The 17,129-nt window shown below is 39.3% G+C and overlaps 1 protein-coding gene across 1 annotated transcript in view; it reads right to left on the bottom strand.

Annotated features, from left to right (window-relative positions):
• Window positions 1–233: 233 nt before the first annotated feature.
• LOC132822464 (inter-alpha-trypsin inhibitor heavy chain H3-like) overlaps window positions 234–17,129 on the bottom strand; it is an 85,687-nt gene continuing 68,791 nt past the window's right edge. Inside the window, exons 18-22 of the mRNA XM_060835843.1 lie at window positions 12,401–12,514; window positions 10,977–11,178; window positions 5,427–5,599; window positions 1,971–2,082; window positions 234–1,866 (exon numbers count right to left, since the gene is read on the bottom strand). Of these exons, the coding sequence (XP_060691826.1) occupies window positions 1,722–1,866; window positions 1,971–2,082; window positions 5,427–5,599; window positions 10,977–11,178; window positions 12,401–12,514 (746 nt within the window). The 3' untranslated portion in view covers window positions 234–1,721. The remainder of the gene's footprint in view (window positions 1,867–1,970; window positions 2,083–5,426; window positions 5,600–10,976; window positions 11,179–12,400; window positions 12,515–17,129) is intronic.

Raw genomic sequence — 17,129 nt, 5'->3', positions numbered from 1 at the left:
GCTGGATGGCTACTTGTCAATTGTTGGGGACACAATGGGCTGAGTGACCTCCTATGTCTATGATTTGATGTTTAATGAAACCAGTGCATCAAATTGTATTCAAAGGAAATGATGGAGAACTAACTAAAATGCAAAATGAAACTGTTCATCAAGAGAAGTTTGAGGAATTTTACTCTATTAATTTAGTTCAGAAATGATTGGCTATAAAGCAGCAACACAACAATACACATAAATTGACATGACTTTAAAATAAAATTGATTTATTTGCCTACAAATGCAAGAATATATCTGGTAAGTATAATGTCTTCAGATTATGCACATTATTAGAACAATTCATTATGTAGTTATTAAAAGCTCATATTATCAGACTTGTTTATATATTGGAAGATACATACATTTGCTTCCTGCTAGTACGAGGGACACATTGTCCAGTATTGCTTTTGCAGTTTGCCAAATAATTTAGCTTACTATCAAAAATGCTTTTGGAACCATTTTGTATTGCTAAGTTACTCGATAACTCTAAAAATGCATTTTTTTTTCAAATTCATATCTATATTGGAGTTGTACACAATTGTTACATAACGGAACCTTATGCAGTGATATGGTCCACTCAAACCTAGTGTTCTTTTGGTCCAATGTTCGTTCATCGCAGTAAGTAGTACTGAAGCCAATTCCTTACTTGGCCACTTTCTTTTCTGTTCGGTGCTAGAACTATGCTAATGCCTGCATAGGTATCACTGCCTCTGATGTCCATCAAAATAGCTATTACATTGAAATCAGTGTACCAATTGTTTTTATTGATGTGTTCTTCAAGTGCGTTCCCACTGCATTGGCATCAATACCCACCTTATATTCAATTATTTGCCTTATGTTGAAAATACATTTGGACAGTATTACAGAATTGACACCAGAATTCTTGTTTTTAATTTACTGGTGGAACAGGTTTGAGGGAGGAGCTTCAGGAAAATTTGCTGAGCTAATACGATGTCAAGGGGTCTATGGCAACAAAGGAAGGAAATTGAGATAACAAATTTAGTTATTAGGCAATTTCACTGGATATTTAAAATTTTCAAGAGTATGTAAACCCAGGTGGTGAGTGCACAGCAAGAGTTATAGTAACAACCAGTCTGACCTTTACATGTCAAACCAACAAGTTCACAGTGATCTGCATCAGTCTCACATGGAGACTGGTATCACAATGAATATTCATGTATAAGAAAAGCCATCTAAAACTATCAGCCTCATGTCCTTTTCATTACATTGCTCTCTCATGCCCCAGACTCTTTAGTGATGCTTTTCAATGTTGTCACAGTGAAAACTGCACATTGTCGGAATTAGTTGGCCGCTCCATCTCCTCAAGCTTGTCAGCTTTCCCTACTTGATGGTGGCCTTTGAAAAGGGTTTTGTGAGATTACATCTAAAGTCATGGTGCTGCTGTGCATAGGGTAGAAATCTGAAAATAATCCTGATGCTGCACATTTTCAGAGATTGGAGCCCAGTGGATCAGCAGAGGAGCGTACCTGGCATCCATTCTTAACAAACAAACCTAATCTGATCATTTTACATAGGCAGTAATTAGTCTGAAGAAACATTGTAACTTATGATTGAAGAGACAGGAAGTGCTTATAGATATGATTTTTAATCTGTTTTTGTATTTGAAATATAAAGTAATTGTGCAATAGAGTCATTCGAGAGATAAACTTTCATCATCTACTCTCAGCTTATGAGTATAGGTAGTCAAATAAAGAAGAAACAACATAGTCAGTCGGGCTTCCATCAATAAATCCTTTGCCATTGTAGTGAACGAACCAGCATGGGACATTGGTTCCTCGCTTTGGATCAAATCTATAGTCTTTCTGGTACCCTCTAAAATTAAAATGATCAATAAATTGCATAAGAAATTTACAAACAAGTTACAGCTGTTACACAGAAGACACAAAAAGTGTTAATGTTATCTTAGTAAGCATTACCTTGTTACTCTGAGTTTGTGACCTTTTACGACCATTGTTGCGTCAGATTTGCCTTCATCTAAACCAGGGTGTATGTTATATATCTCAGCACTTATTTCATGGTAAAACTGACCTGCGTCAAAATAATAACAAATTAAGTTGATTGCAAAATCCCAATAAACACTAACATACTGAGTGCAGAAGGAAAAGAAATGTTATTATATTCTACCGGTGAAGATTCATAAGGGATAAATTAATTTCGAAGTTGTTGGTAAATTTTGTGACTAAATCAAGAACGTCACTTTTCTCTAATGAGTAATGCAAGAACTTTAGTGGTAATTTGATTTAGTAAAATATTAACATATAAATTTGTTAATTTAATTAAAATTACACTTAATGGCTGTGGAATATTTATGAAGTTGGGAATTGAAATGAGCTCAACTAAACTAAACCATTCCTTTCATTATGTATTTCACAAATGGGTGAACATTGACATGAACATTTAATTTTTTGACATTATGTAGTGACACAAGACTGAATATGTGGTCGTAGCTTCACAGTTTCAGTGAAGTATGGAAATTACTGTTCTTGGGACATATATCCTGCAGAAGTATCAGTAAATATGGTAATGAAAAAGATTAGCTTTTTGTTGCAAAGGAATCTGTAAAAAGAACAAGAGCTGTATCCCAGTTAGTCTTCACACAACAGTAGCTTGTAAATATAAAGTACTTCATTGCATTTTAATGTCCTAAAATAATTTCTCATGGATATCCAAAACAAAAGATCTCAGTTATCTGTAAGAATAATAGAGTGGTTATGGTAGAGGATTTTAACTTTCCAAACATAGACCAGGGCTACCATAGTGTTAAGGGTTCAGATGGAGAGGAATTTGTTAAGCATGCAGAAGAAAATATTCTTAATCAGTATGTGGATGCATGTACTGAAGTAGGTGCAAAACTTGACCTACTCTTGGGAAATAAGGCAGGGTAGATGACTGAGGGGTCACTGGGGGATTATTTTGGGGCCAGCAACATAATTTTATTAGTTTTAAAATAGTGATGCAAAGAGATAGACTAGATCCAAAAGTTGAAGTTCTAAATCGGAGAAAGGCCAATTTTGATGGTATTAGGCAAGAACTTTCAAAAGCTGATTGGGGCAGACATTTGCAGGTAAAGAGGTGACTGGAAAATTGGAAGCCTTCAGAAATGAGATAATGAGAGTCCAGAGACAGTATATTCCTGTTAGGATGAAAGGAAAGGTTGGTAGGTATAGGGAATGCTGGATAACTAAAGAAATTGAGGTTTTGGTGAAGTAAAAGAAGAAAACATATGTCAGGTACGGACAGGATAGATCGAGTGAATCCTGGCCAGAGTATAAAGGCAGTAGGAGTATACTTAAGAGAGAAATCAGGAGGGTAGAAAGGGGACATGAGATAGCTTTGGCAAGTAGGGTTAAGGAGAATCTAAAGGGTTTTTACAAATACATTAAGGACAAAAGGGTAACTAGGGAGAGAATAGGGCCCCTCAAAGATCAGCAAGGCGACCTTTGTGTGGAGCCGCAGGAGATGGGGAGATACTAAACGAGTATTTTGCATCCATGTTTACTGTGGAAAAGGACATGGAAGATATAGAATGTAGGGAAATAGATGGTGACATTTGAAAAATGTCCATATTACAGAAGAGGAAGTGCTGGATGTCTTAAAAACATATATAAGTGGATAAACCCCCAGGACCTGATCAGGTATACCCTAGAACTCTGTGGGAAGCTAGGGAAGTGATTGCTGGGCCTCCTGCAGAGATATTTAAATTATTGATAGTCACAGGTAAGGTGCCGGAAGACTGGAGGTTGGCTAATGTGGTGGCACTGTTTAAGAAAGGTGGTATGGACAAGCCAGGGAACTATAGACCGGTGAGCCTGATGTCATTGATGGGCAAGTTATTGAGGGGAATCCTGAGGGACAGGATGTACATGTATTTGGAAAAGCAAGGACTAATTAGGAATACTCAACATGGCTTTGTGCGTGGGAAATCATGTCTCACAAACTTGATTGAGTTTTTTGAAGAAGTAACAAAGAAGATTGAGGAGGGCAGAATGGTAGACGTGATCTATATGGACTTCAGTAAGGCGTACGACAAGGTTCCCCATGGGAGGCTGGTTAGCAGTGTTAGATCTCATGGAATACAGAGAGAACTGACTATTTGCATACAGAGCTGGCTCAAAAGTAGAAGACAGAGGGTGGTGCTGGAGGGTTGTTTTTCAAATTTTGGAGGCATGTGACCAGTAGTGTGCCACAAGGATCAGTGCTGGGTCGACTACTTTTTGTCACTTATATAAGTAATTTGGATGAGGTATAGTTAGTAAGTTTGTAGATGACACTAAAATTGGAGGTGTAGCAGACAGCGAAGAATGTTACCTTGGATTACAACAGGATCTTGATCAGATGGACCAATGGGCTGGAGTCTAATTTAGATAAATGCAAGGTGCTGCAATTTGGGAAAGCAAATCTTAGCAGGATTTATACACTTAATGGTAAGGCCCTAGAGAGTGTTGCTAAACAGAGACCTTGGAGTGCAGGTTCATAGCTCCTTGAAAGAGTCGCAGGTAGTTAGGATAGTGAAGAAGGCGTTTGGTATGCTCTCCTTTATTGGTCAAAGTATTGAGTACAGGAGTTGGGAATCATGTTGTGGCTGTACAGGACATTGGTTCGGCCACTGTTGGAATATTGCATGCAATTCTGGTCTCCTTCCTATCGGAAAGATGTTGTGAAACTTGAAAGGGTTCAGAAAGAATTTACAAGGATGTTGCCAGGGTTGGAGGATTTGAGCAAGAGAAGAGGTTGAATAGACTAGGGCTGTTTTCTCTGGAGCGTTGGGGGCTGAGGGATGACCTTGTAGAGGTTTATAAAATTGTGAGGGGCATGGATAGGATAAATAGATAAAGTCTTTTCCCTGAGGTTGGGGACTCCAGAATTAGAGGGCATAGGTTTAGGGCGAGAGGGTAAAGGTATAAAAAAGAACTCAGGGGCAATTTATTCATGCAGAGGGTGGTACGTGTGTGGAATGAGCTGCCAGAGGAAGTGGTGGAGGCTAGTACAATTGCAACATTTAAAAGGCATCTAGATGGATATATGAATGGAAAGGATTTAGAGGGATATGGGCCAAGTGCTGGCAAGTGGGACTAGATTGGGTTGGAATATCTGGTCGGCATGGACGAGTTGGACTGAAGGCTTTGTTTCCGTGCTGTTTGCATCTCTATGACTCTAAAAGATGATGCAGCACATGATTTGATAATGCTAGGACTGAGAATCAAAGCTTGGTTGAAATTTTTAGCAGTAGTTAGAGAAAAGATAGCAGTATCTTGGAGAAAACGCAGAAAAATTTAGGGTGAAAATACCAGAGGTTAAGGACTGGCAGCTCAAGGCGCAGCCATTAGTGGTAGTATGTTTATCTATGAGCAATTAATGAAGTGAATACATACCAAGCAATCCATGAGTCATATTTGAAAACCTGTGGCTATCAAGTGTATAAAATCCCAGAAAGTCTCTGTGCAGAGGGTGATTTTTCCAGACGCGATGCAATACAATAACAAATGTTGCATCATCTCCCATTGTTAGTGTGAGATTCCTTTCTTTTATGATTGAAATTGAGAAGCTAGGAAATAAATGTTAGAAATAATAAATTATATTCTATCTAAACTTTAATATACTGAACATTGAATCTATGCAAATCATTCAATTATCTTTTCGGATAATCCGTTATTAACAATCTTTATATGCATCCACAACGACCGACTTTAAATAGTGGTCTGTTATAACTTCCTCACCCTGCACCACTGAATGTGGGCAAGGATAATGGTTCCATTCTGATTTGTTAGTCTATTTATCTGTAAACAGATATATTTCAAAAAGAAACAGAGTTGCACTGGGAGACCTTAACATTGACACCGGACCCCATGAAGTCTCAAGAAATAAGGTAACATCTCCAGTTGGAAAGGAAGACATCTGCAAAGAAACCTCCTTCAGCTTATCATCTTATACCCATTATTCCCCCACCTCACTACTCTCACTTCCTGCCACGAAAGAGACAAGAGCATAGAACTTACTCTCGGTGGGACTTCAGCAACAATTACCTAGAGATGCTGAGTTGCACCACCAGTTAAAAAATCCTAAAGGATACACGTTAGGTTTGCAAGATGTGATAAGGAAACCAACAAAAGGGGGAAAAGTCTTACTTCATCTCATGCTCATCAATCTAATTGTCATGGATGCATCTATCCAAGACAGTGGGAGTGACCACTGCACAATCCTTCTGGAGATGAAGTCCTGTTTTCGCATTGAGAATGCCTTCTGATATGCAGTGTGGAAGTAGCACAATGCTAAACTGGCTAGAATTCAATCATATCTGACAAATCAATGAGTATCCATGAGGTACTGTGAGCTATCAGAAACAGCAGAATTGTACTCCAACACAATATGTAACCACGTGGCCTGACATGTCTACCACACTATCATTGCCATCAGGCTGATGATCAACCCTAGCTCACTGAGGAGTGCAAAGGAGCTTGCCAGGAACAGCACTAATCGTAAATAAAAATGAGTTGTCAACTTGGTGAAACTATAACACAGGAATTCTTGCATGCTGAACAGTGGAATCAGCATGCAACAAAGTTGGTTGATTCCATAGCCAAAATATCAAAGTAAAAAGGAATCTGGGTATCCTTGAACACCACTCAATAAAAGTAGACAGGCAGATGCAACAAAAAATTAGGAAGACAAATGGTATATTGGTGGTCATTGAAAGTGGACTTAATTTCAGAGGTAGAGATGTCTTTCTACAGTTATATGGTGGTAGTGGTGAGATCATACCTGGAGTATTGCATGCAGTTATGTTCTTCCTTCCTAAGAAAGAATATACTTGGGATTGAGCAGAGGTTCAGCAGGCTGATACTGGAGATGGCAGGATTGCATTATGAAGAAAGATTGATTTGACTGGGCCTAGTATTCACTAGAGTTTGAAAGGATATAAGGAACTCTGATTGAAATGGACAACATTGTAGCGGGACTGAACAGGGTAGATGTAGATGTAGGGAAGGTGGTTGGGGATTCTAGAACCAGGAGTCACAGTGTTTTAGGTTACTAGGTAGGCGATTTAGGGCTGAGATGAGGAAAGATTTCTTCACTTAAAAAATAATAAACCTATGAAATTCTCCACAAAAGAAGACTATGGTGATCAAGCCTTTGAATAAATTCAAGAAAAAAATTAATAATTTTTTGATTTTGAAGTAACCAAGGGGTATGCAGAGTAAGCAAGGATATGACATTGGTATATAAGATCAGCCTTGATCATATTGAATGTCATGGCAGGTTTGACTGGCATACTCCTGCTCCTAATTTCTTTGTTTTATTTAGATTAAATGTAAGTTCTATAGTCATGTTGCATTCAGACCTTGTGAACAGTTAAACAGATAGCAAGAGGAGCCTCCGCAGATATCCTATCCTTAATAATGGGAGAGCCAGCAAAACACAAAGCTGAAATATCTGCATCCATCTTTACCCAGAGTAGCAAGTGGATTATACATCTTGGCCTTCTCCTGAGACCACAGTATCACAGCTGCTAGTCTTTAGCCAACTTGATTAACCGCATGTGATATTAAGAAACAGCTGAATGTACTGGAAACTGCAAAGGCCAAGGATCCGAGCAATATTCTGGTAACAGTACTAAAACCATGCTCCAAAAAGAACTCCACCTCCAACTTTCAGTATAGCTATTACACTGGCGACTACCCAGCAACATGAAAAATTGCACAGGCCCTACACACAAAAAAGAAGACATATCCAACCCAGCCAATTGCTGCCATAGAGTCATAGAAATGTACAGCATGGAAACAGACCCTTTGGTCCAAGTTGTCCATGCCGACCAGATATCCCAACCCAATCTAGTCCCACTTGCCACACCTGGCCCATATCCCTCCAAACCCCTTCTCTTCATATATCCATCCAGATGCCTTTTAAATGTTGGAATCATATCAGCCTCCACCACTTCCTCTGGCAGCTCATTCCATACACATGCCACCCTCTGCATGAAAAGGTTGCCCCTCAGGTCTCTCTTATATCTTTCCCCTCTCACCCTAAACCAATGCCCTCTAGTTCTGGACTCCCCCACCCCAGGGAAGAGACTTTATCTATTTATCCTATCCATGCCCCTCATGATTTTATAAACATCTACAAGGTCACCCCTCAATCCCCAACACTCCAGGGAAAACAGCCCCGGCCTGTTCAGCCTCCCCCTATAGCTCAAATCGTCCAATTCTGGCAACATCCTTGTAAATCTTTTCTGAACACTTTCAAGTTTCACAATATCCTTCCGATAGGAAGGCGACCAGAATTGCACGCAATATTCCAAAAGTGGTCTAATCAACCTCCTTTAGAGCTGCAACATGACCTCTCAACTCCTGTACTCAAAACTCTTGACCATTAAAGGAAAGCATACCAAACACTTTTTTCTCTATCCTATCTACCTGCAACTCCACTTTCAAGGCGCTATGAAACTGCACTCCAAGGTTCCTCAGCAAAGGAAGGATTTGTGAATAATACTATAGTGGCACTTAATCAGTAGCAACGTATATGTTCAGTAAATATAAGTTCTGTCAGGGCCACTGAAATTCTTTCCTTATTACAGCCTTTTTGAAAAGATGTGTAAAACAGCTGAGGGGAGAGAGTTTTCCTTGATATCAGCATAGCGTTTGACTGAGTATGACATCAAGGTGTCCTATCAAAACTGAAGTCCACGGAAATCAGAGGTAAATTCTCCTCTGCTTGGAGTCAAACTGAGCACAAGAAAAACAGTTGTCTTCTTAAAGGCCAATCATCTCAGTCCTAGGACGTCACAGCCGGGGTTCCTCATTTTCTAACTAGCGTTTTCACTAATGTTATTATTAACCTCTGGAGAATGCAGGACTTTAAACTGTGTCTCCTGGCTCAGAGGTAGGGATACTACCACTGTTCCACATGAGGCCAAGCCTTCCTCAGGCTGGTATCCTGGATGCAACTATTTTGAGTTGCTTCATCAATTGCTTTACCTCAATCATGAAGTCAGACACGGTTGGTTGCTAATGATATCACAATGTTCAGCATTATTATTGACCCCTGAGATACTGAAGCAGTCTGTGTCCATATTCAGCAAGAGTTTGTGCTGATAAATGGCTAGTAATATTCATACCACACAAGTTTCCTGCAAAGACCATCTCCAACAAGAGAGCACCTAACTGTTTCCCATCTACATTCCCTGGCACTACCATAACTAAAACCCCCAATGTCAACATCCTGGAGAATTGTCATTAACCAGAAACTGAACCTAACCAATCAAATAAGCATAGTGGCTATAAGAACAGGTCAAAGATGAGGAAGTCTGAGGTGAGTAATTCACTTCCTGTCTCCTCAAATGCCGTCAACCAACTTCATGGCAAGTCATGAGTGAAGGCATACTTTTCACTTGCCTGGCTGAATGCAGCTCCTACACTTAGGAAGCTCAACACATTCAGGATTCAGCAGCCTACTCGATTGTTACCCCAACCACCATGTCCAGTATTCACTCCTTCAATTGCAGCAGTGTGTGTCATTTAAAAGATGCTCTGTAGCAGGTCACGAAGGTTCCTTCAACACCACCAACTAAACATGCTACCTCTACCATCTAGAAGAACAAAACAGCCGATGAATGAGAGGATCACTATGTACAAGCATCCCTTATGCAAACTACACACCATCTTGACTTGTAATTACATTTCTGTTATTTAATGACATGGAGTTACAATCCTGGAACCCACTTCCTAACAGCAGTATGAGTGTGCTCAGCCTAAGTGGATGTGAGAGAATCAAGATGACAGTTTGCTACCTTCTCACAAGAAAAATTAGGAATGGACAATAATTGATGTTCTAGCCAATGATGACCATATTTCATAAATTAATATGTAAACAAAGTGTCTATCTAATCATTTATATGGGTTGTAAACACCTGAGGCCTCAGAAGTGATCTTTGTGGTATTCCACAAATTATAGCCTGCTACATTGAGAATATCCCATTTATCCTTACACTCTGCTTCTTCCATTAACCAAATCTCTATCTCTGCTAATACATTAAACCCAATGCTGTGCACTGTTATCTGGCATATTAGACCCCTGAATGGCACGTACTCAGTTATCTTTTGGAAAGTGAGGCATACCACATACCATATTCATTTACCTTTCCAGTTGCTTCCTCAAGAACTTGAATAAATGCAGCAAACAGAATTTTATCAAACTCCATTAAATTTGTCAGGTCTTCTAAATAAGTTGTTCAGAGTTCCTTAATAATAGATCTGATTGACCTTACTTCAGGTTATTCTTATTCTTACTTTACTGTTAAATATCTTCACTTAGAGCTGCTATTGCAGCGATATTGCTATTTCGTTTTTTTATATAATGGTGACATTTTGGTCATTCTTTGTGTTTTTGCCAAGCTCCTTTCACCACATATAGAATCTATACAGTTAAGATAGAGGCTATTCGGCCCATTGAGTCTGCACTGACCCACCAAACTGCATCCTATCCTATCCCCCTAACCTCTTAGCCATAGTTAACTTACCTAGCCCTCACATCCCTGAGCACTACAGGGCAATTGAGTATGCCGATCCATCTAACCTGCACATCTTTGGACTGTGGGAGACAATTGGAGCAAACCCACACAGATACAGGGAGAATATGCAATCTCCATTCAGACAGTTGCCCATGGCTGGAATCAAACCCTGGTCTCTCACGCTGTGAAGATGCAGTGCTAACTACTGTGCCACCATGCTACACTATAACTAATATAACTTTAAAAATGCAAAAAAAACTATGTCAATGAAAGTGCATTCATATATAAATTACTTTGACTTTGCAAAGCATTTTGTTAGAATCAAACCACTTGAACATTTTGCTTTTTGGCTGTATTTATATTTATGATGGCACCATTTGATTCCAGAAATACAAACTATATAACTGCACAACTGTACCTTTCTTTTGTTAAAGATGCAGTTGCTGACCAGGGGAAAACAATCTTGTCTTCTCCATGAAATACTGTAATTGTTTTAGTTGATACTTCAACTTTAACATCCATTTTGTTGTTCACAATTCCAAACTTTCCAAAGTATGTATTTATTTTCTTGTTAGCTTCTATTTTCTTCTCTCCAATCAATTCTCCATTTACTACAAAATCTGCATGAAAATGTCAAATATATTAATTAAAGCTAATTAATTGTCACAACAACAAATTACATTTTTGAAATATCACTTTTACATGAAGCTAATAGATGAATCCAAATGATCATTATTGTGAATAGCCAGCAAGATTTTTCAGAGATCCCACAAGTAAAAATATGAGGAAATAATGAAGAAATAAACATCAAATAAATAATTCATAAGATTTGCATGAAATAAAATTACTTGGGCCACTTCATAAAATTATAAACTTCAGGTTTACCAGGCTGATTCTGGGGATGGCGGGACTCACATATGAAAAGAGACTGACTAAGTTAGGATTGTTTTCACTGGAGTTTAGATGAATGAGGGGCGAATCTCATGGAGATTTGTAAAATTCTAACAGGATTAGACAGGATAGATGCAGGGACAATTTTCCAGAACCAGGGGTCACAGTCTGAGGATTTGGGGGAGACCATTTACAAAGGAGATTAGGAGACATGTTTTCACTCAAAGAGTGGTGAGCCTGTGGAATCCATTACCACAGGAGGTATCTGATGCCAAAACATTGAATGTCTACAAGAGATGGCTAGATATAGCACTTGAGGTGAATGGGATCAAAGATTATGGGGAGAAAGTAGGATTAGGTTATTGAGTTGGACAATCAGCCATAATCGTGATGAATGGCGGAGCAGGCTCAAAAGGCTGAATGGCCTCCTCCTACATTTCCTCATCTTTTCTTCTATTAGATTAAATGCTTTGCTTCAGATCATAGAATTCCTACCATGTGGAAATAGACCCTTTGGCCTAACAAGTCCACACTGACCCTACAAAGAGTATCCCACCCAAACCCATTCCTGTACAATTACCCATGACTAACACACCTAACCTACACATCCCTGAACACTTTGGGCATTTTAACAAGGCTAATTCACCTAACCTGCACATCTTTGGAGTGTGGGGGGAAACTGGAGCACCCAGAGGAAATCCACACAGACACAGGGAGACTATGCACACTCCACACAGATAGTCATCAGACTTTGGAATCGAACCTGGATCCCTGGCACTTTGAGGCAGTAATGCTAACCACTGAGCCACCATGCCAATAGATGTTCCTTTATCAGCCAGGAATGTGGGCACATCAAACAATAAAATTCTGCAAAGGTCAACTTTAATGTCATTATGACCTGTTAACTCAAAATGTTTCCTTGAGACAATTTGTAACAAAGATTACACCTACCTGTATATGGATCTGTGACCAGATTTAGGATTGCTCCTGGTTTACCATCAATGTTGAAACAAATGGCATCACTATGATCGTTTATTGAAATGACAAAATGAGGATCACTGTCAACTTGAAAAGATGTCAAAGATGAAGTCATTTTCACTTCTTTTATGGACTGAAAACTTGTTACATGTAATTCAATTTCATACATTGTTACAACTGTAAAACAGTCTTGAATAAAAGCTAGGTATTTTCATTTGCATTTTCTGATGGCAGGGAGCCAGGATTTAAAATAATTACCCTGTAATGAATCTTACGATGTGCCAAATAGAAATTGGCCTCTGGTAGGCCATGGATATTTACAGTGAACAGAGTTTGGGCTTTAAAGGGATACAGTTTCATTTTTGAAGTAAAATAAAACAAAGAAGTCATTCAACACTAGCTTTTATCTCACAGGGGAAATCATCACATGCAATTGAGAAAGACAGAAAAATATGTGAATTGCCAAGAGATCTCTGGAAATGAAAATACACTGCAATTGTGGGAGCAGTAGTAAAAGCGTTTACAGCTATGTCTGAAGATCCTTCAGAGCACTAAAAAGTACTGAAATAAAATGACTGCAGATGCTGGAAATCCGATACAAAAATTTCTCTGGCCATATCTGGTTTTGTTGCAAAAAAGTACATATAGCAGCTTCAAACTTAGTCATATTATGATTATTTCCCAAAGGTCAGTCAGTACATGATGCTTAAATTCCAGATGGTAAGTTGGAGGCAGTGAACAATATTTTTGAGCAAGTTACCAAATTAACAAACAAGATGAATCAATCCAGGATACCTTTACTATTGGAGAAAGTGAGGACTGCAGATGCTGGAGATCAGAGCTGAAAATGTATTGCTGGAAAAGCGCAGCAGGTCAGGCAGCATCCGAGGACCAGGAGAATTGACATTTCGGGCATGAGCCCTTCTTCAGGAAGGTCACCCCTGAAGAAGGGCTCATGCCCGAAACGTCGATTATCCTGCTCCTTGGATGCTGTCTGACCTGCTGCGCTTTTCCAGCAATACATTTTCAGCTACCTTTACTGTTGGTTCCATTCAGAAAATGTTAAAGAAACTTTGTAAAAGGTTACTTTTCAAAATAGACTCCAATGGTAACAGTAGGATTTTTAAATGCTGTCTTATGAATTGTCACAAACCTGACAGCCAAAATAGTTAATTAATCAAATTCAGTTGGGAATTATGCTACGAGTGGTGGTCCCTGCAATAGCCCCTGGGTCCATTACTCTTCTCTGTCTTTATTAATGACCTAGACAATGGTATTGGGAATGTTGTTTGTATGCTTGCAGATAGCAAGTAAATCTGAACATGTTAAGACAGGAAAATTAGAATCAAAAACAGAGATTTAGATTTGAAGAAATGCATAATGACAAATCTAAATAAATTAAGTGACATGAATCTTGGTAAGGCCAACACAGTTTATGCATATACAAGCAGACAGATAAGGAACTGGAATTGGTCATTCCAGCACTAAGCCTGCTCCACAGTTCAATAAAATCATGGTTGATCCAACTTAGTTCAATACTGCCTTCCCCATAAAAAATTGACTCATTTGTTAGCCAAGAAAATACCTACCTCTGTATCATTTGCAGGGAGCGGTACAGGTTGAGGGAGAAAAGTATGTTGCTGGTATAGAATAATAGAGTCATACAGCATGAAATCAGCCCTTTAAGTTCAACTAGTCCATGCTGACCATGTTTCCAAACTAAACTAGTCCCACTTGACTATATTTGGCCCACCTACATCCACCACTTCCTCTGGCAATTCATTCCACATATGGAATACACCCTGTATAAAAAGGTTGTCCCTCAGGTCCATTTTAAAACTTTCTTTTCTCACTCCCTAGTTTTGAACTCTTCCAATGCAGGGAAAAGATGCTTGTCATTCACCTTATCTATGTCCCTCATGATTTTATAAACCTCTATAAAGTCACCCATCCCTCAACCTTCTACGCTCCAGTGAAAAAGGTCTCAGCCTATCCAACGTAATTCTATAATTTAAAGCCTCCATTCCCAGCAACATCCTGACAAATCTTTTATGAATATTCTCCAATTTAATAATATCCTTCCTGTAACAGATGACAAGAACTGCTAACAGTACCCCAGAAGATGCCTCACCAACAACCTGTACAATCTCAACATGACTTCCCAACTCCTATACTCAGAGCTGAGCAATGAAGGCAAGCATGCTAAATGCCTCCTTACCACGCTGTCTACCAGTGATGCAAATTTCAAAGAATTATGTACCTAAACTCATAGATCTCCTCTTATCATGACCATTGATCATAACCCTGGGACAATTTATGAACATATTGAACTTTCAAATGCAACATGTGTTTTTTAACTATCCAGAGAGAAGTGGGGGTATACTGGTAATGTTACTGAACTAACAATCTGAAACTCAGGCTAATGGTTTCGAGACATAAGTTTGAATTCTACCACAGCAGATGGTTGTGATTGAATTCATAAAATATTTGGATAATTAAGCTAGCCTAACAGCAACCATGTCAATTGCCATAAAAACATAATGTCCTTTGGATAAGTAAATCTGCCATCCTTTCCTGGTATGGCCTAAATGTGACCTCAGACCCGTAGTACTGTGGAAGATGTGGGCAACCACGGATGGCGAAAAATGCTGACCAAGCCACCTTCGGCCTCATCCCATTAGCGATATTTAAGAGAGATGCAGCCGAGAGATGCAGCCAAAAGATGACTGATAAATTCAGTGGATATCTGGAGAAGAACACTGGAGGAAGCAGGAAGCTATCAAGGAAACTTCAAAGAGAGAAATATGTGACAAAGTGAACTATAATTTCCTGTGAATATTTCAGACTATGATCATGATAGGCAAAAGCAGCAGTCTGGACAACAGGTGTTTTTGCCTTTTAAGAATACATTAAGGATAGGAGTTAAAAGTCTGCTTGTATCTGCTAGTAGGCTGATATGTTTGCATGTTCCAGTAGGCTGAGATACTTGTGTACTAGCCTGGGTTTGATACTAATGTGCTGTGAAAGTCACAGTCAAAAAACCATCCAGTAGTCTCCCCTGCATTTAAGGTAAAAAAATCTCTTGCACTGCTGGTGAGAACCAGTCAGCAAGCCAGTTCAAAAAGAATAGGACAAAAGAACTTAAGCTAGCTTGCGCAGCCAAGAATCTTGAAACTGACTGCTCCACTACCTATGTTCCACTATCCAAAGAGTAACAAAAATTACAAAGGATAGACCCAACATCCATAGTTAACTAGGGATGTTAACCACAACATCAAAATTAAATGGAAATGCATATGATTTTGCAATGACAAGTGGAAAATCATAAGATTGCACAGAATATTAAAAAATATGCAAGATATGACCAAAATCTTAATAAACAAGGAAAAACAAGAGCGTGAGAGAAACCTTGCCAGAAATATGAAAACAGATAGTAAGAACCTCTATAAACATTTTAAACAAAGAATTGAGAACTCGAGCATGAGTCATAGAGGAAAATAAGAATGGAATAAAAATTAATAATGAAAGCAAGTAAACAGCAGATGAACAGGTATTTTGCATCAATCTTCACTATAGAGGATAAAAATAATATACCAGAAGCAGCAATAAATCATGAAATGGAAGAGAGTGAGGAACTCAGAAAATCACACAAAGCAGAGACTTAGTAGTAATAAATTGTTGGAGCTACAGACTCATAAATTCCCAAATTCTTCTATAAATGGCTGCCCCAAGGTACATCAGGCCATTGTGTCCATTATGGTCACTAAACTCATTTCATCTGTTGATCTCCCCCCGCCTCTGCCTTGAAGCACATAGTCTCCAAACCCACTTAGCTCACTTCTACCTCCTTCTTAAAATCTACAAACAGGACTGCTCGGGCAAACCCATTGTTTCTGCCCATGAATCTCCCATAGAACGCTTCCTATCTCTACTCAATTTCTTTCTCCCCTTGTCCAGTCGCTTCCCACTTACATCCACAATTTCTCTGATGCTTCACGTCAGTTTCAGAATTTCTAGTTTGTGGGCTCCAGCCCCCTCCTCTTTATCATGAATGTGTATTCCCTTTCCATATCTATCTCCCATCAATATTTCAGTATTCTCCACTTTATCGTGGAAAAAAAGGCCTGAACTGTCCCCATCCACCATCATCCTCCTCCACTTGGCCAAGCTCGTCTTCACCCTGAAGAACTTCTCATTTAACTCCTTTCACTTCCTTCAGGTCAGAGGGGTGGCCATGGGTACCCACATGGGCCCCAGTTATGCCTGTTTCTTTGTGGGGTATGTGGAACATTCCTTATACCAGTCTTCTTCCCGCCCTCATCCACAACGTTTTCTCTGTTATATCATTCTTTCTCTTGTCTATAATGGGAAAGTTTTATCAATTTCGCTTCCAGTTTTTACTCCACTCTCACCTTCACCTGTCCATCTCTAACTGCTCTCTTCCCTTCCTCAACATCTCTGTTTCCATTTCTGGGGGTAGGCTGCCCACCAATATCCACTACAAGCCAACTGACTCCTCCAGTCACCTTGACCACACATCCTCACATCTTGCTTCCTGTAAAGACTCTATTCCATGCTCTCAATTTCTCTGCCTCTGTTGCATCTGTTCTGATGATACCAACTTCAACAAGGGGGCCTCTGAAATGTCCACTTCTTCCTCGACCAAGGATTCCCCGACACCATAATTGGCAGGGCCCTCTGC

The sequence above is a fragment of the Hemiscyllium ocellatum genome, chromosome 14 (assembly GCF_020745735.1).
Source record: "Hemiscyllium ocellatum isolate sHemOce1 chromosome 14, sHemOce1.pat.X.cur, whole genome shotgun sequence".
Classification (NCBI taxonomy): Eukaryota; Metazoa; Chordata; class Chondrichthyes; order Orectolobiformes; family Hemiscylliidae; genus Hemiscyllium; species Hemiscyllium ocellatum.
This window is presented reverse-complemented; position numbering and strand designations above follow the sequence as displayed.